Source organism: Anas acuta, chromosome 8 (genome assembly GCF_963932015.1).
Source record: "Anas acuta chromosome 8, bAnaAcu1.1, whole genome shotgun sequence".
Taxonomy (NCBI): Eukaryota; Metazoa; Chordata; class Aves; order Anseriformes; family Anatidae; genus Anas; species Anas acuta.
The window spans coordinates 932,816-953,911 of record NC_088986.1 but is presented as its reverse complement, the minus strand read 5'-3'; the positions used below and the strand labels follow the sequence as shown (position 1 = coordinate 953,911).

At 44.3% G+C, this 21,096-nt stretch overlaps 1 protein-coding gene across 4 annotated transcripts in view; it reads right to left on the bottom strand.

Annotated features, from left to right (window-relative positions):
- The window catches only part of NEGR1 (neuronal growth regulator 1), a 260,822-nt gene that overhangs the window by 40,259 nt on the left and 199,467 nt on the right, over positions 1 to 21,096 (bottom strand). For 2 of the 4 annotated variants that reach the window (XM_068690070.1, XM_068690071.1), the window contains exon 7: positions 11,103 to 11,144. The exons of 1 other annotated variant lie outside the window; for it this stretch is intronic. In XM_068690070.1, coding sequence (XP_068546171.1) covers positions 11,103 to 11,144 — 42 coding nt within the window. Of the gene's footprint in view, positions 1 to 11,102; positions 11,145 to 20,612; positions 20,768 to 21,096 lie in introns of those variants that run through there. One more of the 4 variants, XM_068690073.1, reaches the window with a different exon arrangement.

The window sequence follows — 21,096 nt, the reverse complement described above, 5'->3', positions numbered from 1 at the left end:
TTGGTTCTGCTACATTCAGGCTACGTCATATAACATTGCGAATGACAATTTTGTTACACTGAACTTTACAGCTTCTGGACAATTTGAACATCATTCTTCTGATCTTGACAAAGGATATTGAGTTAACAGGTTAGTACATGATTTCTTGCCTTTTTGGTGAATGTGTATGAAAAAGGAACATTTTTGCTGGAGGAGCTGACAACCCTTAAACAAATATTCCAATGGGGAAGTTGTCAGATGATTTCTAAAGATTTATTTTTTATTCATCTATTCTGCTGAATTTCTCAAGCACTTCTTTGGGATTTCTCTTGGTCGTATTTCTGCATAGTGTATATACTGCTCTGGTTTTACAGGTGAATTAAACCCCCCTGAATTCATGGAAGTCTACTGCCGAACCATGCTGATATCTAATCAATCATCAATAGTGCTCTCATTATAATAAGGTGATGGATGAAATAAATAGCAAAGTCAAACTGTTTACTAATTCCAAAAGAGTTTAAATACAGTGCCACTTTGAATTATGTCTGGTCAGACCAGTATTATCTCTTGAGTTTGTCTTGTATGTCAATACTGCTTAATCTTGTTCTTTGTAATGGGGTATGTCTTAAATTGAAGGACACCGGATAAGTCATATACATAAAAGAGATCTACAGCTTGCTGGCATGTGAAATTCCTCTAATATATATTTTTATGAAACTACCAGAACATTATGTGCTTGGCAGCATAAATAAAAAAGTGTGTTACCCTGGCAATTTCACATTACTACGTTAGTTAGTAAATGCAATGGCCACCCTTACTTTCCTATAATAAAAACTGTCGAGCCTTTTCATGAAAGATGATTACAATTTCCACTGGCCTGTATATGCAATAAAAAAACATAACTCATCAAAAGTTGAGCTATTTGCTCTTAAGATAGAAGACCATTTTTCTTGAACTCATGATGTGACATTAACTATTCATGAAACTTGAGTGTTCAAACACTGCCTAAGTAAAATTGTTACTACTTTTCAACTTGATTGAGATCTTTTGTGAGCTAGACTGCACAGCAGCCAGCAAAAGGGCTCTTAACACATAAGAAATGCAGAGACTGTCCAGGTACTGTAGCTGTGAGCTATCGATCTGCTGGGAAGCCTAGTTCCTCCTCCATGAATTGATTCATGATAACTGCCTCCATTTGGGTCAAACAGTATTTAACCGCTTGTAAATTTTAATTAAATGATTTGTCACTTTGAACATATAGTTTGTCATCTTGCAGCTAAGCGATGTGTCTTTATCAGAAAATGACTCAAGGGAAAGGCATTCATCTCCTCTGTCACTTCACCCCCATTAGGACAATTTGGCTGTTGCGCAGCACGTGGGGCTCTGGGAAACAGACCGCGGGTGGCAGGAGCCAGGCCACCTTGCACGTTACGAAAATGTGATTTCTTCCTTTCTTCTTTAACATATGCTAAACTCTCCAGGTATAACAAACCCTTCTGCAGCAGCACTTAGCAAAGCAGATTTTTCCTTTTGACAACTTGCTTTCTCCTTTCTTAAGCATAAATCGCACCTGTAGCTATTCTTACCCAGCTACCCAAGTATCTTCTTGCACCTACAGTTCTCCTTGCTTGCAAGATGGTGATCCTAGGGGAAAGCGCAAAGCAGCTTTTAAACTGTGAAAACCTGTTGTCTGACTCTAGAAGCTATTTTATGCTTTAATTGTTTTTTGAGACTGTGCAACACACCCTGCTGTCAGTATGACTGGATATGGGACCCTCATTTCAATGAATTTAAATTGGTCTTCAGTGTGTTCATGTTATACAACAGTGATGTAAGCATATGAATTTCAGGCACATCCTCCCCTCTCTGTGATAAGGTTTAATCCTTTGAGGCTGACAACCTCTTGCTTGTGCAGGGACACAAGCTGTTGCTTTAAAGCTGTTATTTTAATTCCTTTATTTAAAGCTGTTGCTTTAATTCTGGGGTCCACCATCTGTGAGCTGAGGATTTAGCAAACATCACATAAACTACAGCCACAAAAAATACAGAAAGCGCTTATCATCACAGAATCACCTCGGTTGGAAAAGACCTTCAGGATCATCCAATCCAACCATCACCATGACCTACTGAGCCCCTCTGAAGTGCTGACTCTAAACTGAAACTGAACAGTGTTTTAATTCCTTACTGCAAACCAGAAGCTCTTACTATAAAGATCAGTTTTAGCTACTTTTCATTGATGTGTATCCTGTAACGGAAAATGGTGTGCTAGCAGGCCATTGACATGACCAAATCTATGTTGTACTTATTCCTGCTTTTTTTTTTCTATGATAGTACAGTAGCGGATAAAAGCCACACTTTCTGGTGTAAATGTAAACACGGGGATGGCCTGGGGATGGCCTGGCGACATGGGGGGACAGCCTGGGGACATAGGGCCTTTAGCAGCAGTGCAGCACCAGAGCGTGCTGTGTGGTTTATCTCCAGCCACCACTGCCCACGATGAGCAGTGTGGGGTTATCCCGGCTCAGGACACAGCAGCAGCTGCTCTGGGTTCTGGGGGAGGCTGCGGGGGAACCGGGCACCCCCTGCCTCTGGCTGCACACGCTGGAGCCTGCAGTGAAGGCCCCCGCACTGAAGGAAGGCCTGCACAGACCCAGGCCGCCTCCAGGTGCTGCCTCTCTCTCCCCAGGCCGCAGCTCGTGCTGCTGGTGGAGGATTTGGCACTCGGAGGCTTTTCATGCACCAGCCTTCCCCACCTGCTTTTCAGCTTAATCCAGAGGATTTTGGAGACATTATGGCTCAGCTCTGCATGTGTTATTATGTAGAAGAGAGAGAGGGAAAAAAAAACACACACAAAACAGATTTTTCAAATGTGACTGGCAGCTTTAGGCATAAGACTCCTGTTAAGACTCGTGACTTTGAAAGTCTCTATCCATTAGTATAACATTTTGGTGAAGACAGCGGAAAGAAGGGACAGTGCGTGCCTCGGCAGGAGGCCCCTTCCCCACCTGTAGGCTGCCTGCATCAGCCCTGGTACTCTGTCCCCCACTTCTTGCAGTTACTGGTCCCTGACCAGCTAACATATAAACCTGTTGGGCACTAATGAAAGTCTGCACCTTGCTGTATCTTGATCTATAAATATGTGTGTTTTTTTTTTTCTTTTTTTTTTCCAGAAGTGGAATTATCAATGAAATACTGCCAGTGGTATGGAGGCAGCTGGGTCTGAAACCATCCAGATTTTTGCAAATGGCTCTGTGTGGACGTGTATCTGCATCTGCATGCACTGCTGGCACAACATATAGAGGAGGTACCCCATGGTGAAAAGAGAAGATGAGCTACAGTGGCTATGGCCTCGTGAGTGACACGTGCAGGAAGGCTGGGGACACAGTTTGTGTGCATACCCTATGTCATGCCTTTCTAAAGAGCTAGGCTTTTTGGAAGACAGAGATGGATTTGGAGTCCTTTAAAACTGCCTCTGATACTATTTGAGACACAGGGGAGAAGGACATATTCTGCTCCATACACAATTCATTTTTATTTTTTTTTCTAAATTGTACTGCTTATAACCCTTAAGCTACAAAAATTCTTCATGTTTCTGCAAAATGAACCTTCCACATAACTCAATGAGACCTGGGTAGCGATAATCTGCGTTTACCAGGGTGAGGCTTTCTACCTCTTTGTAAAACACATCTCCTCCTCCATTTAAAATGAAGTGCTCTAAATGGGAGGCCATGGGGGACCACAGGTATGGAAACCTTACAAACAACATTGCAGGCATTACTTATTCCCGAAATGTCTCTATAGCTCGAGTGCTTTGCTTTGACAATTTACTGCGGACTATTCAAATTACTTGCTGTTTTCCTATTATAAAATCCATACCCTGTTCATTCAAGTGAACATGCTCTTGATCTTTCAAATCTGAGTTGTTCTCTGAATTGCCTCAGTTTGGCAGAAAACTCATTCGGTGTATTTTTATATACTGTGCTTGTTGAATAAGGAGGCTGAATGGTAGGCAATCATTTCAGTCGCAATCAGAGATATTAAGAAGGACAAATTCTATCAAAAAATTTCTGAAGCCAAAAAGATGCATCCCCACCATTTGGAATGTGACTGAGAGAAATGCAAGCCGAGACATGGACCTTAACAATGAGAGAACATTTTGTACTTAACGTGCAGAAGGCTCAGGGTCAATCACTTTGTCTCATGTGTGTTTCAACGGGCAGCACTGCGCGTCCCCCTCTCGCCCAGTGTCACCAACAGCAGTATGGTGCAGCACGGGACCTTGCTGCAGGACAGGTTAGCCTCCTGTTGCCTGACACCAAGAGATTCTTAGCAGAATGTCTTACTCAGAGGTGGATAAATGGCAAAATACTTGGCAAAACTTTCATCTTAAAGAAAACCATCTTTAAAACTTTTACCAGCTGGCTCCACAGGTTTTCCGATACCTCAAAATTCAGAAGTTCAATTAAAATCTGGATTTAATGAAAATCATATACAGGAGCCAAATCATAGGAACAGTTACAAGGTGAATTTTCCTTGTAAAACTTACTGGATAAATGGAGTAGCATATGGTGAATTGGGCCTGACATCTGGGCTCTTAATGTTTTTCCTTCCACTTTTATATTAGGTCCTAAATGGGTGTAAGGTTCCCATGCAGACTTGCTGCTCAAAGAGACAAACCTCTGGTACTACCACACTCACACTGAGTGTTGCCCTATGCCCTTCAAAAGAGATTGTTCATTTTTTAGTATTCAGGTCATAAATTCTCATTAGCAACCTGGGCCCGGAAGACAGCAAAGGTCATGGTGCTGCAGGACACTGTGTAAGTGGCTTCTGTATATAACCTGAACGATACAGGCGAGATGCTGAGCTCTGGTCCAGCTCTGAGCAAACCATCTCTGTTTTATTCAGTGCAGCTCCACAAGTGAGTGACCTCCATCTGCTCGCAGCCAGGGGCTGTTCCTGCCACTGCGAGTGTTCAGGGGCTGCTCTGCTGCACTTACTGCTGTGTTTGTACCTCTAAAACCATTTCCTATTCTGTGGAAGGTTCATCTTCAAAAATTGTAGAGTCCTGCACCAAAACAGGCTAAAACCAAGATGCACCACCCTGGGAGCAGTGACAACTCATGACAAATCAACATTTATTTACTATTCAGAGCTGCTGCGTAAGCCTTTCATGACTGCACACCTCAAAGGGCATGAGGTGGCCCAACTATCATGTCCACATTTTTCCCTATAAGTTTCTAATTTCTTTAACAAAGAAGAGAATATTGGAAGAAAAATGCATAATCCAGTCTTTCTTGGGTTGCCTGATGAGATGCTTAAGATTGCATCTAGAAAGTTTAAAGGACCAAACTATTTAAAAAACAGTTTGGTAGACTGTCTCGTGATTGGTATTTAATAAGGAAAGATAAAGATATAAAGATATGCCTTTAAACATTGGGTTCAGAATAAGGAAATGGCTGATCCCACATTATCTTTGGATGTCGGTTTTCATCTGACATAGCTAGAGATATTGCTGCCAACTGCATCTAAATGTCCACGTTGCATAGATACTGTAGATGAAGCTGGCAAGAAACTGAAATTTCCATTTGGTGAGAAATTCAGACAGGGAAAGACAAGAAAAGAAGTGCAGCCTGGGAAAAGATGGGTAGCCTGGAAGGAAGCCAGTATTTTTTTTCCACTCAAAACTCAACAGTCCTGTATTTGAATTTCTTTAAAACTGACATATTCGTGGAGCTTTCAAATGGGCATTTTCTGACAAGTCCCCTATTCCCCCAAGCCTTCCCTCCTGCAGCAACCCAAGGCTGTCAGAGCCTTCCCAACCTGTAGCTGCAAACTCTTTTACATTCTGAGCAGAGTTGGGACCCTCCCAGAAGTTATATATACACAGTTACATACACATTTTCAAGTTCTGCACATGGCTGCACATCTCATCTAGATGGATATATGCATATTTATTCCTCTATGAATGACTGTAGTCAGCCAATTCTGGCTGATAAAACCTTCACATAAAACATACCCTTATGTGATAAATAGAAACAAAGACTGCTCTCTTTTTGCTAATGAATCACATTCTGGATCTCCAACTTCTCGTTGCTCAATCGCAACATGTCCGTATATGCAGGTTCTTCTGGAGCAGCTTGACTGTCTTGCAGTCGCAGACTGGGAGACCCGGTACTGGTGTGCCCTTGCCGTGCTGGTGCAGCACTGCAGCTCGTGGCTGTGGTCCCTCCTGGGAGTCCCTGGCATGGGGTCACACCTGGTGTGCAAACACCTGATTTCTGGCATGCTTTGGGGCAGTAAGCAACATTTGCAGATGAAGAGCAGAAGGTAAGCCCAGGGCTCACTGCCCCAGCCTGCCCGGGAGCAAGTGCTCCCAGCCCCAGGGCGGATAAATGGCTTTTGTAAGGATAAAGCACTGACACCAGGCCTTGGGGTGTGACATTCAGCATGCCCTGAAGCACCGAGAGCCCCGGGCAGGGGGCTCATTGCCCCATGTCAGACAGGACAGGGGCACTGAGGCAGCAGCAGCTCCTGGGATAGCAGTCCCTGCCTGCCTCCCACGTCCTCTACCCTCCTCATATGCTACAAGCATCATTTCAAAGACGTCCCTGCACTGCTTTCCTGGCATTTCCCAAGAGCACTTCTTGGTTAAAACATGATATTTCAGCAAAATGATCAATGAATTCTGTTCTGAAATATTCGGGTGTTCTCATTTCTGTGTGAAGCCCTGGCTGAGCAAGCTGGTGAGTGTCAGAGCAGCTTTGCCACCCATGTGGGCTTCTCAGGTTTGTGGGAAAACTCATTAATATTGAAATCCCCCATGACAGAAGGCCTGTAGGCAATATTATATCAGAAAAGATACTCTTGCATTTTACATTTTAGCTTAGCAAGTAGGTTATCAATGGACTCACAATGACCTATTTCTAATCCTATTTTTCAGCTGATAGAAAGTTGTCCTTTTTATATTAAACAATACATCTAGTCAGCAAGCAGTGAATAGTACACTTCTCAAATGATGCAGGCTTTAAAGTTTAGAGAATGTCACAGAGCATAGACTGTAACTTGAAACATGCATTTTACTTCAACATTTACCTATTGCCACAGATTTTGAGAATGCAGCTTTCACAGACTGATTTAGAAACATTTTTGAAACATACATTAATTGCTTGTAACGGCAGGTGAATATAATGCTTTTAAGGCAGTTGTTCCCCATAGCGTAGCAGGTATATAATTTGAGGAGTTACTGGTTTAAGAGCCTGCATCGAGCTGCTGTACTTTCCTGCAGTAACACACTGCACACCGGATAACGTGTGCAGATGCATAATGCTGGGTGAACATATAAACTGTGTTTATTCCAGCAGAGAGCACCATGCTGGAGTTTCACATCTGCCTGGCACTCTGAAATACATGAAATGCCAACACTACATTATGAATATGAAACTTTACAAAATTACTAAATAGGATTAATTCCTTTTTTTGATGCCTGCTCTCTCATAGCAAGTCTCAGTAACCTTATGTATGCCTTTATACCTGTAAACTGGGGCTACATGACCTATGGTGTTGTTATGTTTCTGAAAGGTGCCCTAATGGTCAAATACAGAAGGAGGGCACTCGGGGACAGCCTCCTTCCCTCCTGGGGCTCGTGGCCGAGCGCTCACCCGAGCCGCAGGGTTCGCTGCTGCGCCAGCCGTGGCTGCACCGCGTGGCTGCTGCCCACATGCAGAAGTCTCTGGCTCAGTGAACACGATGCCTTCTTCACATAAAGACAAAATTAATGGCAAGAAACAGTGCCATAAATTCTGAGATTCAGAATACAACTCTAGGTTTTCCTTATACAAATCATGTATTGATTAAAATGGGAACTGCAACTTCATGAGAACAGAAAAAATAACGGGGAACTGACATGTTTCCTGTGAAACAAACAGAGCCTGCCGGAAAGCAGGTATTATTTTGGTATCCTGACATATTAAACCATCCTAGATATGCAGTGAGGCAGATCAGGGAGAAGTAGCTGAAGTTCAAGGAGCTGTCCAACCTGCCCAGGCGGCTCATTTAAGCATAGGTTTTGTTCCTGAGAATATTAAATAAGTTAAAGCCCCCTCTCTCTAAGTCCAATTTTTATAAAAGTGCCTTATAACATGTGAAATCATTAATTAAAGAAGATTCCTCAATTATTCTCTCTGACCTGTCACTGTTAGTTATTTAGTCAGCGTTAAGAATTCAGCAGCTTCTTCAAAGACTTTCCCAGACACCACCTGTGAACTAATTACGCTGAAGGATGAAGGACTTGTAAGTAACTACAGCTCCTGGAAATGGCTAACAAAAGAGATACCAACTGTGGCCCCAAATTTTTAACTTTTGCAGCTAATTCTATGTGCTTTAAGCATTTACGCTTCAAGATGGAGAAAGTAAACTCCCAAATGTTCCAGAAGTGGAATGCACACATGTGTGACCACGGCTCTCAAACACACTCTTAGTTTTGCATTCGTTATAAATGTTTTGACTGGTTTGTAGCTCATTGTTTGCACTGCAAGGAGTCATTAAGGATTTTTTTTTAAACCACATTGGTTTTGATAGGCAAGTGTTGAAAGACATTTGGAGGCTGTTGTCACATGGCTTATGAACATCTACAAAATGTCATAAAACTTCTGCAATAAAATTTTACACATATCTTATAAATAACTTTCAACAATAGAAGTGTTAACAATAGAAGTAGTTACTTAGAATAATTATACGGAATATGAGAAGGAAAATCAGTCAGATGAAAGGTCTTTTATATGTACCAGTTTCAATGCTGACAGAGTTTGCACACTAAGAGAAGTAGAAAATGCTGGAACCTCATCATCAGTGCTGTATTTTGGCTGTTTAGGTGGGAGTTATTGTTATTCTTTGCCTAACCAGTGCTTAAGCAAAACTGATAAAATAGATGACTGATAAGACAAACTGTGCGAGCCAGAGGCAGGAGCAGCTCCAGGTCTGAGCATCCGAAGATGCCAGCGACATTGTTCATTTGCACTCCTCCTCCTGAGAAGTTTCCATCTCCTTCCAGCAACCAGACCTTCTCCAGGAAAAGCCCCCACTCAAGCTGCAGTGAAGTTACAAATGGCAGTGCTAATAAATTAACTAGCTGCAAGCCCTAGATTCAGGAAGGAGGCTGATGCTTCAGTTTCTGACCAATGCAAGACAGAAGGAGAAATGCATTTGTACTGCTTTATCCATGTTTTTCATTCCCATCCCTGCACATGGGTAAGCAGACCGACAGATGGGGTCTGATGGACGTTTTGGCTAAAACCCTGGGGCTTTTCTGCCTCGAGAAGGCTCTGGGGACCTTCCCCATGCATCCCAGCACATGGGGGAATGGGGATGGCTCTTCTGAGAGGGGCCCAGTGACGGGACAGGGCAGCAGCCACAGAAGGGAAGATCTTTGTTTCCCTGTGAGAGTGGCCCAGCACTGGGCACAGGTTGCCCAGGGAGGCTGTGGCACCTGCAGCAGTGGCAATATCAAAATGCAGCTGGGCATGGCCCTGAGCTACCTCCTTGGCTGCCCCTGCCCAGGCAGGGCTGGAGCAGATGCTCCTCAGCCTTCGACCTCAGGCAGCCTGCTCCTGCTCCTGCTCCTGCGGTGCTTGGCTGCTCAAAGATAAGGAAACTGCCCCGCAGGGTACAGTACTATTGATACCAATACTGAGTTCACAAAGTCTCATTATCCAGGGAAGCAAGAGGCAAGGCCACTGCTCAGCAGCTACATTTGTGTAAGAAAGTCAAACTGATCCCTGTCCGACTGGTGCAGAATGTGTGCAAAACGTGGGTTTACAAATGAATTCAGTCTACACAAAATGGATACGACTACTGCCTTCCCTGTTCTCTGGCCAAACCCAAGTATTATCCCTGAATAATGGCAGTATTAATACAATTTTCTGCTAACAGAATTAGTGAATATAAGGAAGAATGTATTCAAACAATTGCTAAATGAGTCTGACTTTAAACAAAGTTACACACCTGATTTTACTGGAGTCATCAGCCACAGAGCCAGGCACCGGGTTTTGTGCCATGATCTCCCACCCCTCCCTGCTGCCGATCCGCAGCACACCAGGGACTCGTGTCTGACACTGGAAACTTTCTAATTGCCTCTGCAGCTATGTAACTTCACAGCAATATTGATGGTATTAGCTGGATATTTACCAGGCTAAAATTAGAAAAGTAAAGGGAACATGACGGAATTATTTAATTATGTAAGACACACAGCACATCCCAATGGCGATGCCACTCCCCTCCCCGCAGGAGACCTGACCATTGCTCATCTTACCACGTATGCACATGGAAATAATATTAACCTGCTCGGCCTGCCCCTGTAACCACGTCCTGGGAAGACGTTTAACGTGGAGGAACGGGAGCTAGAGCAGACTCAGCCAGTCCCAAGCCCAGCTGGCAGTGCTTGGCCATGCTCCCAGGGGCCAGCCCAGTGCCATCCTTTAGCAGGCTCTGGGCAGCCCCCAGTCAGAGGCCAGCCCCAGGCTGATCGGCTCCACTGGCTGTGTGCTGGGGAGAAAAACAGGAAAACCCTGTGAAATGGGGAGCCACCACAGGTGGTCAGGACCTCTTACCGATGGCCAAGCACAAGAGCAGGCTTTTACCTCTTTAGGGACACCTTCTGGCACCCTAGCACGAGCGAGGACGACCTCACAGCAGTGACCTAGAGCTGTCCTATGGGTTATTCAGCAAGGACACAGGAAGAAATGTGTAAGCCTCAAACCAACGTTCACGTTTACAGCAGAGAACAGTCAGGTTATCACAGAGAAAACACACAATAATTATACCGCACGGCTGCATTGCCCTGTGTACATCTACAACACAACCCTGGGGCAGCAAAAGAATGAGAGAGAGAAAAAGAGATGCAAGGAAGAGTTTTCTCAAAAGGGGAAATTTAAGAACAGAATAAAATATAAACGTTTTGAGGAAAGACAAACCAATGAATGCACAAAGACAGGAAGGAGACAGTTCAGCACCACCACGACAAAACTGCCCGTAATCAATTCTTGTTATTGATATGGCAATGCATCCGTCACGATTCCTTGAGAAAAGTACCCAGACATACTTTGTGAATGTATGTGGATACTGACCTGGGCTTGAGACAGGACTAGAGGTAGTAGGCTCAATAATTTCTACAAAAAGGGAAAAGGAAAAAAAAAAGAGAACATTTGGGAGTTAATCACACATGGAAGACAAATACAGAATGAGACAGCAAACAGTCATGCAACAGACACACACAACGATTTTATTTAAAGACTCAGCTGGCCATCCGAGGCCGGGGACGAACATGCAGTAGACCAGACTTGTGTTTCTGTGAACTACGCATCAATGTCTTTCTTTTTCCAGCCACTTTATTCATGTGTCAGTGGTTTACAACACGAGGGCTATCACACTCCAAATATGCAAATATTTTTGCTTGGCACCTTTGCAAAGTTGCCCTTGAAGCTCTCAACATTTCTCCTGGGATATACTGAAACCTGCCTAGAAAAAACTTTCTTTTTTTTTTTTTCTTCCTCCCCCCCCTCAATTTATTGAAGGTATTTTTTTACGATGGATATAAGCCAAGGTAACAAGTTTGAGCATAGAATGTTTTTAAGAAATAGTTTTGCACTTTTGTGCACTTTTGAAATGCACATCTCTTTAATTATTGAACTTTTCAGAGGAAAACATTTATCAAAAACATCAAACACATTTTGAAGATGTTTACTTCACCTGGGGCGACCAATACAAACAACAGAAAAAGTTAACAGAAGACCACAATTCTCCAGCATTCTGTCTAATGAAACAATCATTTGTGGATTTCATTATAATTTTACTTTAAAATTCATTATTCTGTGCCTTTTTATTAGCATCATATAGTGCTATGCAAAATGAAATACCAGATCCAATCAATCTTGCATGGAAGCAAGCTACCATTTCAATGTAGCAATTCAATAATTGTAATAAAAAAGATTTAACAAAATTACCAAGCTCAAAAGATCATTGACCGCATCTTGACTATAACAAGAAACTAATGAAAAAAAATGTGAGCCAGTTGACAACAATGGATGTGCAGGTAATAGCCGAAGATCTGAACACACTCTCCATGCTCATCCAATTTTGCATTTTTTCTCCAACAATTACTTTTCAGGTCAATATGAATCAAAAATGATTCTAAGTGAAGTAACAGATAAACATTTTCTTAATTAAAAAGTTACAAAGTTTCTTTACCAAATTACCGTCTCTAAGAGTTCTGCCCACATGGATGAACGTTTCTGGTCTTAAAAATATTTGTTTGACTTCCTGACAAACACATCACTGCTGCTGACAAATTCAAATAATTTGTAGAATAAAATGGAATTCCAACTGTATTACTACAACTTTACAATTTTATTTGAAATTTAAAATTGGTGACATGTTCAGCAGCCTGGAAGATAAAAAGGCTTCAAGGTCTAGCACTGAGACGTCTCCCTGCTGCTCAGGGGAGCTCTGTGCAGCTGGGACAGGGGTGAGAAGGGGGCTGGGGAGGGCCGTGACTGTCGGTCAGTGCCCGGGCATCCTGGCACGGCAATTTGGCCTCCGGGAGGATGGGATGTGGGTGCTCTCCAGGACACCAGGCACAGAAAGATGCTGCCTGAGGCACTCCCACTGCAGGGAACAAACCATCGGAGGGGATTCTCCTGGGGTTTGCGGTGTGTCTCAGGTAAGGTCGCTGCTTAACTGGCTGCTGTGCGGGCAGATTTTCCCCAAGTGTGTTCACAGACATAAAACGAAATTAGACAAGGCTGCAGAAATAATGATCGCACAGTGATGGCTGATGAGCTCACCTGATTTCGGCAATGTGCAATTTAAAAAAACATGGGCTTTGTTACGCTGGCACGGATGAGAAGCCTGTGCAATAGCCATAGCAATGGGGTTGAGGGTTTGGAGCCTGAAACCCCAGTTCTGCCTTCCTGGGGGTCAGGCAGGGAAAGCTCCTGCTGCTGAGGAGGACCCGAGGGCAGGGGATGGTGCTGGGGGCAGGGGGCAGCGCAGCCCAGCACCACCAAACCCCCCTGCTGCCTACAGAAACACAGCCTGTGAAACAGGGCTGGGCGCCTGCACACAGCTAACACGATTTTACCAGGAGAAGGGGAGATTGTGCCAGAACAAGAGACCCAAAAAACCCCGAAGGATTATCAAGAATCCTTCAGCTTAGTATTTTAACAACTGTCTTGCACATTTTATAATCATTTGCCTTAGTAGTCCTTAATTTCTTCCAAATCTTGATGTTCTGAGTAATTACATCGTGCTTCTCGCCTATATTTATCAGCCTTGCTTCAAATGCAGTGTACAATGATGACTGAAGTTATTTTTTGGGTTGCCCTAAAATTACAAGATCTTTTTCTTGCAAATTCACAAGGCAGCCCCGCTTGTTGCTATGGCTTCCTGTAAAGGGAAAGATTCCTCTTGCTGCAGAACAACAACGCTCTTTGCAACGATCCAAAAACACAACACTTACTGAATACAATTTTCCATTAAAAGGCAAAATATCATACCTAAAACAGCAGAATTTTTACTAGGTTTGTGTTTCTTCTGCAAATGTGCGATCTAGACTTAATCATAGGTGCTTAAAGGTAGCGCTTCATAAAGCCGCAGAACTGCAGCATCACCGAGACTGCAAGAAAAGACTAGAATACCATGTACTCTGGCAAAGACCTTGCTCTCATACATTAATAGAACAAAGATTTGGGGCAATGGATGTTGCTAAATTCAAGTTCTAAAACTGCTTGGAAATCTTTATTTATGAAATTGTTCAGGTCTGCAGAGAGAAAACAAAACCAGCTGGTTTCTCTGTAAGTGCATTAGGCTGGTACATTAAAATTAATGATGTCTCGGTAACCCTGGGAGGAAGGGATGGATGTGGAGCAGGGGCAGTGTCTGTACTTCAGTGCCCTTGGACCCCAGTGCTACAATAGCAGGAGCACTCCAATTTTCAAGGAAGGTTGTGGGAAAAATATGAAAGTATAATGGAAAAACATCATATTCTGGGACATTCCTGTGACTTCAGTGGAGAATTCTCCCTAAGCAACGCTTCCTAGATGCCCCAAACCCACAGAACAAGCGACAGGTTTGCACCATCTCTGCAGTTTGCTCCTTACAGACTGGGAGCCACAGGAGCTGCTGCGTGCAGGATCCGTGCTGCTGTGTTCAGCCCCATCTGTCCTGGTGAGGCAGCCGTCAGCCGAGTGACAAGGAAGGACAGGGAAAGGCATTGCCTGTAGGGTGATGTGCCCTGGTAGCAGCACGCTGCTCAGCTCAGCTGACGTCTTGGTGGGGAGTCTGTTAGATCTCTGGTAGCTTACCCTGAATAGCCGTAATCACACACTCCGTGTAAAGCACTAAGTGAGGAACTGATGGGGCTTTTCCTTCTCGTGTACTACAGCATGACTGTATTCATGAGCAAACTTGCTGTCTTTGCTGAACACCTGAATTATGGATAAATGCTCACAAAATGTTTTGGTACAAGATGAAGTTTAAGACCCTGGAAGAACCACTGCAACCCGAAGACCTCCCCGCTGTAACCCCCCTGCTGCAGAAGTGCAAGAGGCTGAAGTCACGAGCACAGCAGCGGTGAGACTGGGGAGATTGCTAACACCTCTTACCAATGCAATGAAGCCAAAGGCCGTGTGGTTTCTGACTGCCAGAGACAGACACGAACACTGGTAGCAGCATCTCACCATTTCAAAAGAGAATATTAATACAAGCTGGGACCAAAAGACAGGAACTGGAGCACCTTGGGCATAGGGATGCTGCTGCTGCAGCACTGGCTGATAAATAAATGTACACAGGAAAGCAGTAACTTCTACCAAGGCCTGAATGCCATAACCCCATGAAGTATGAGCTGTCAGCCTGCCTGTGTTAGCAGCATCCCGGCGTTACGGGACGATCTCCTGCATGGGCTGTGCAGGGAGCACCTGCTGGGTCCCCTCCTGCAGCCCCAAAGCTCCCGGCTCGGCTCTCCTGGGACAAAATCTCCAACAGGGGCTGGCAGCTGCCGACCTGCTGCTGCCAGAGGTGTCACCAGGAAAGGCAGGGCTTCACACCACTGGTTTGCAGCAGGCATGTCTGGAGTTTGAAGCTCCTGCCCTGCCATTTCCAAGGCGCTGCCGCGCACTGCCAGCCGGTGGGGTTACGGCCTGGCTTCTGGAGCAGGGGTGGGGGCGGCACTGCCGAGCTGGGCAGCTCTGAGAAGGAAACGGGGAGAAGCAGAGTGTGGCTGCCACAAGAAGGGGCAATGTGTCCAGGGAGAAGCGACAGCAATGCTTGTAAGCAATGCAAAGAGTCCTGGCCTCAAGGTGGGGACAAGTGTGCTCACACGCCTTGCAGTGCCTGGAGCAAGGGGGGGAAAGGGCAGCAAGCAGACAAAGAAGAGCATTACGACCTCCACCAGTGTTGTGATGGAGTACAGAGAGGTAAGAACTGATAACATGGGTAACATGAACTATCTGGGTTAGTTTGGCTTTGAGAAAGAAAGGTAGAGAAAAGTCTTCTCAGGACAAAACAATGAAATCTTTATCCACAAAGTCAGGTGTTGGTAGAGACAAAGAGAGTTTAAATGGCGAAGTGCACCTGCAGGTCTTGGTGTGAAGGCTGGCACCTCAGAGGTGAAGGAACAGGGAACGAGGCGTAAGATTTACAGGTAGCTTTCCCACACAGTCACTGAAAATGCAATATGCCTCTAAAATCATTTTTGCTTGGCAGTGGTGAGCATATTTTAGAGCAGACTGCTGGAAATAATCTTAGAGAATCAGCAGATGAGAGAGTTTAACTAAAGTGGAAGCATAAACCCCATAGAGTTGTAACTACAGCTCTAAACCTTGAAAGAGAAATCTAGGACGAGGAGGTGCAGCTTAATGTCACAGACACTTAACACTGCCTTTTAGCAACAGGCAGCAGATAGCATCTTTCTGATCCCAGGCAGAAAAAGCTTGCAGAGAAAACCTCTTAACATAATGGGAAACCACCCTAAGAAAGGCTACAAAGCACGAGGAGGAAAATTGCAAGGAAGAAGGACTGGCCATTACAGAAGCTATGCCTGGGAACCCCAGCAGAGCGGGGATGAGGAGGGAATTGCCCAGCCACAAGCTGGTTGGCACCGTGGAGAGGAAACTACAGCGACCTGCTGCGAAACACTTCATCCCCACCCCTACAATAATAAAAATGCCAGCAGCTCTGTTCACAAAGGCAGGGTGGAGAAATTAAGCATGGACCTAAAAATAATTTTTTGGTTCAGTTTTAGCAAAAGCTTAAAAAATGGCATGCTGAATAATGAAATGGAAATGGAAATTGCCAGACCGAAGTTAAAGCAAAATTCAAGCAGCTCAGGGTACTCTTATCAGAGGGGTTTTAATAAATTTGCACACGAAATGATCAAACCAGCGGTGAATTCACAGGGATGAGAGCGGGTCCAGCAGGGCTGAGAGTCCTGGACACGTTCAGGGAGGGCAGTGCGGGCAGCGCGGCAATGCACGAGCCAACAGGCAGGGACTGAGTGTGGGCACATTCAGAGTCAGCAGTGGCCTTGCAGGCTTTACACACTGCTGCCCTCATGCTGCCCCCCACCCGGGGTCCTGTGAAGGAAAACCAGCTCCAGCTGAGAGGAAACCCAGCCGGTTTGGGAAGGGTTGCATGGGAGCAGCCCGTGCCACAAGGGGTTCACGTTCACTGACCCAGCAGTTCTGCCAGTCCCGGCATCTCGATGGCGTGCAGCCTCCTCTCTTCCCAAGGGAATACAAAAAAACCTCAGCAGAAGCGAGCAATACGACGCTTCTGTCTGCTGCCTGCAGTGCACCCGCCTGCAGGCCCCCAGTGCGTGGGCAGGGCCGCAGCAAGCCCGAGCGCAAGGGCCCCGTCCCCTCCTCCCATCTCCCCAAACCACACGAGCAGGCACAGCACACCAAAATCCTTCACATCTCCCCCTCACAATGCCCCGACGTTACAGCGACGGGTGCATCACCCCTCCTGACAGCCGCACACCCCGCTGAACCGTCCTTCCCCGTGAGGCACAGCTCGTCCCCCCTGCCCCCTGCCCACGCAGCACAGCCAGCGCCACTGGGCTCAAACCTAACCGTGCAGTCCCACACAGAAGGGTATCGCCAGTTTTCCCCCAAACACCGTTTGTCCTTGTGGACTTTACCATGTCAGCAATGTGAACAGTTTCATTGACACACCACAATCTGCAGAGTGGGGCCATAATTGAGGAACGCAGCAGATCTCAGACTGGTGCTGGATGCGTCCAGTTACAAAATGCTGCGGTCCCCACAGGGGGATCTGCTGGTAAAGCCACAAAGGCTACAAAAACCTCAGCCTGCACTTGCAAACACTGCAAGTTGTCTAACATGGCAAGTTTAAATAAAATCGAATTAAAAAGAAATTTGATAGAACCCAAACCTGCTTGGTGTTTAATGGAGATGTAATCACGGAAACCCCTTGGTGTTGCAAGTTCATTTATTGTTTGCTCAGCCCTGCACAACCCCCGGGCTGCAGGGAGGGGCTGCACTGCACTCCCCTGGGGCTGCACCTCCCGTGCTGGTGGGGTGCCGGCCACGCGTTAGTACAGCGTTAGGTCCCAAAAGGGAGCGGCAATGGTGAAGATACAAAAATACGAGGTTTGCAGGAATGTGGAACACAATGGGGCCACATCAGACGTGGGCCTTCGTTCTCCTTCCTCTCGGAGGTGGAGGTGGCTGCTTTCCCAGCACCGGTTCTGTACAAACACAAAGAGCAGAGGGGTCAGTCGGTATTCCCACTCCCCTCCCTTCCCCACCTCCTCTAATGCTTGCAAAGTATTATCCATCAACAACACACAGAACTTGTGACAGCACGAGGTTCCCGTTCACAGTACCCTTCCCAGCTCCTCATGGACTCCCACCTGTAGTGCGAAATTGGGGAGGACAAGGCACATGAAGCACCTGGACTCGGTACTTGCCCTTCTGAGTCTGCTGAGATGATTTTACCCCTTAAAAAACTATCGCCTCTGACATAACAGAAAATAAAGCATCTTTGTGGATGGCACTGCTGGAGCCCAGCTCTGCTTCAAATATTCTAATTAATTTCATATTAATAATATTTAAACTGTGTCTGTGAAGACTGCAGGGATATTCTCTGCCAACCAAGGCCTTTAAAAGCCACACATCACAAAGCACAGAAGGCTTTCACTGACACTGAACCAATCCAGTACTGCTCCATGCTTAGAAAGGGAAGAGCCAGAGGCTTAGCAATGATCTTTCCACTTACCAGCCTCCCTGAAGCAAATCCGGGTGCCTCGACGTGTGACAGCCGCCGTCCCTGGGCTGCAGATGCAGGCGCACGCCGCTGCTGACGCTGGGGCCATCCACCAGCACTCTCCGGCTGCTCCCAGTGGGTGTTAGCGCCACGGCAGAGCCCAGGTCAATCCACCACGAAAGGAAAATTCTTCAGATGTACAGAAATGATGGGGCTCTTTCCAGTGCCATGAAGCCCTCCCAGCACAAGACCAGCACCAGCCCATCACTGGGGCCATGGCAGAAGAAGAGATGAGTTAAAGCTATGGACTCAGTTTTTTATTACAAAGAGAGCCTATTTTTACACTCTGCAGCTGCTCGCAAATGAAATTGTTTTGGCTAGTGTAATTGATATTATTAGGAGGATGCCAGTTTTTAAAAATGAACAATCTTTCCCATTATCATTAAAACCATGCACTACACTCAAATGCTGTATTTCAGAACAAAAAGCAAAGTTCTACACATCTGAGATATTTTATTTTTTTTGTATTTTTCATTATTCTAGTGACTGAAAGTCTATCCTATTTTATAATAGCTACGATGAACAGAAACTATGAAATATTTTAATTGATTTCTGTAAGCCCTCAACATTGTAACATCAGCTGCTGCCACTCTTCAGGTATTTGGATCCCATGTGTGAAACGACTACAGGAGGAAGCACAAGTTGCCTTCAGCTAAAAACTGATGGTTCTTGAAATTGCGTTTTAGGATATGGCACACACAAGACTATGGAAATCCACTCTGCTCAATAGGATTTTCTTATGAAAGCAGAGAAGTATACAGGGGTGCAGTGAGACACACAATGAAGAAAGGACACTCATTTATATGACAAAACCATAGCATCAGCACAAGCTCAATTTTTCCTCCTTCTAGCATTATTCTTATTTATTCTAGTGTTTTGCAATCTCGATATTAATCATCAATACTCTAAAAATCCAATTTCCTTATACTCAGTTTAAAACACCATGTGTTTTGCTAAGATAAATGCAAATGATTTGAAAATGCATGATTAGATATTCATATTCAGACTACAACGGCTTTTACATGCACTGCATAGGAACCACTCCCCCCGACTTTATGAGGTATTTCATTATAGGACGGGTGGTTGTATCAGCAGCACCTTATCTAATGAGAGTGCCATTTCTAACTCTGAAAAAATGTCAAAACATGATGCCACCAGACTAGCACACTTACAGATCATATGGGAAGCATTCTGTAACATAAGAATAAAGAAAGCTTGTTTCTTACTGTCTGCATCAGTAAAATTGTTGGATTTCGCTGTAATAATATTTAGACTTTCCATGTATTAGATAAATCAATAACTGGTCAAGAATGTAGCTGGCAATCAAATACTAACATATGGATTCATTGAAAGAAAAACCTCACAACTATTTTCATTTTTGGCCTTTGATAATTAACCAGGCTTATTTAATCTAATCTCCCCTGGGCTATGTCAGCTATGCTGAAGATTAATGATTTGCTTTGAAATAAAGCTCCTTAAGCCTAGGTAAACCAAAGACTGTTTGAGTACAATGGTAAATGGAAAAACATATTTAATAATAAATCTTTTGGATGGAAAGTGCAAGTGGATTGGGGACAGACATGACCTTAATTTATTCTGTGTCTTTTACTCACCATTAATATCTTGCAATTACAAGTTGAGCTCCTTTACACGTTTGACTTATTACACCTTAATTGCCAAGTGATGGTTTATTTCATTAAAATGGTTTGTTCCTTTATTACAGGATGACAAGTATTTAATAGCTCAATGACTGGGAGACATTTAAAAAAAAAAAACAACAACTTTGAATTTGAAACCTGAAATTGCTAAGCAGTTTACACAGTCCATCCTTCTTGCCATCCTCACTACACTGCACCTAATGTAGCTTGGTTTTGCTTGATAGCAAGATTTTTTTTCAATAAATATTCCGATATTTTGAAGCCTGTAGAAAACGATGTTAATGACACCATTTAGTGTATCCTTTTAAAAGAAGCTCAATGAAAGCTAATGAAGGCACTCACTGAAATTCATCGCTGTGGAGTGCCAGGCCTGAGCACACACACTCAGCTGGCACACAGAAAGTACGGGGACGATTCTAGAGTTTTACTTAAAATTCCAGTGGAATTTGATTTTCTTGTGCAATAACACATTGCTTAACTGTGGAGTCTACCAAAGTCTTTTCCTTTTAATTTTCATTTTAGTAAGTTCCAGAATGAATAATCACTTTAGATGGGATAAAATATTTTATAGCATGAAAAAAACTGTCCAGGAGGTGGGCGTATTTCTTTTTTTAGTTGGATGAGAGAACCACACACAGGACATTCAAAATACTATTTAAAATACCCGTCATGCATTTGATATTCTTGCCAGTTAACATATTCAGTTTCAGTACTTCCCCCAACCCTAATGACAAGAGTTTTGCCTTTGTAACACCTGTATTTGCTCAAGGCTTCATCTTTCTCAGGAATGCCTGCAGTTTGAGGAGACGAACAAATCAGGGAACCTTTCATCCTGAGCAAAGGGATTTTTGCAAAAGCCCCCATCCATACTGCAGCCTTCTTTTAGCCTATTGCAAAAATATACCCACTAGTTTAAGGTCTTATATTTGCACTGACATGCACAAGACTAAAGCACTCAAAAATGAAAAAGTAAAGCATAACTCATTTCAAGGAAGAAAAATAATTTGCATAATGAGATCTTTACAGATTTCAGCGCAGACCTCAGAACTTGCAGACCTTGCTTTTTTTGCCAACCACCACAGATATCTAAACTGTCTGGGCACCCAGCTATTAGGGACAG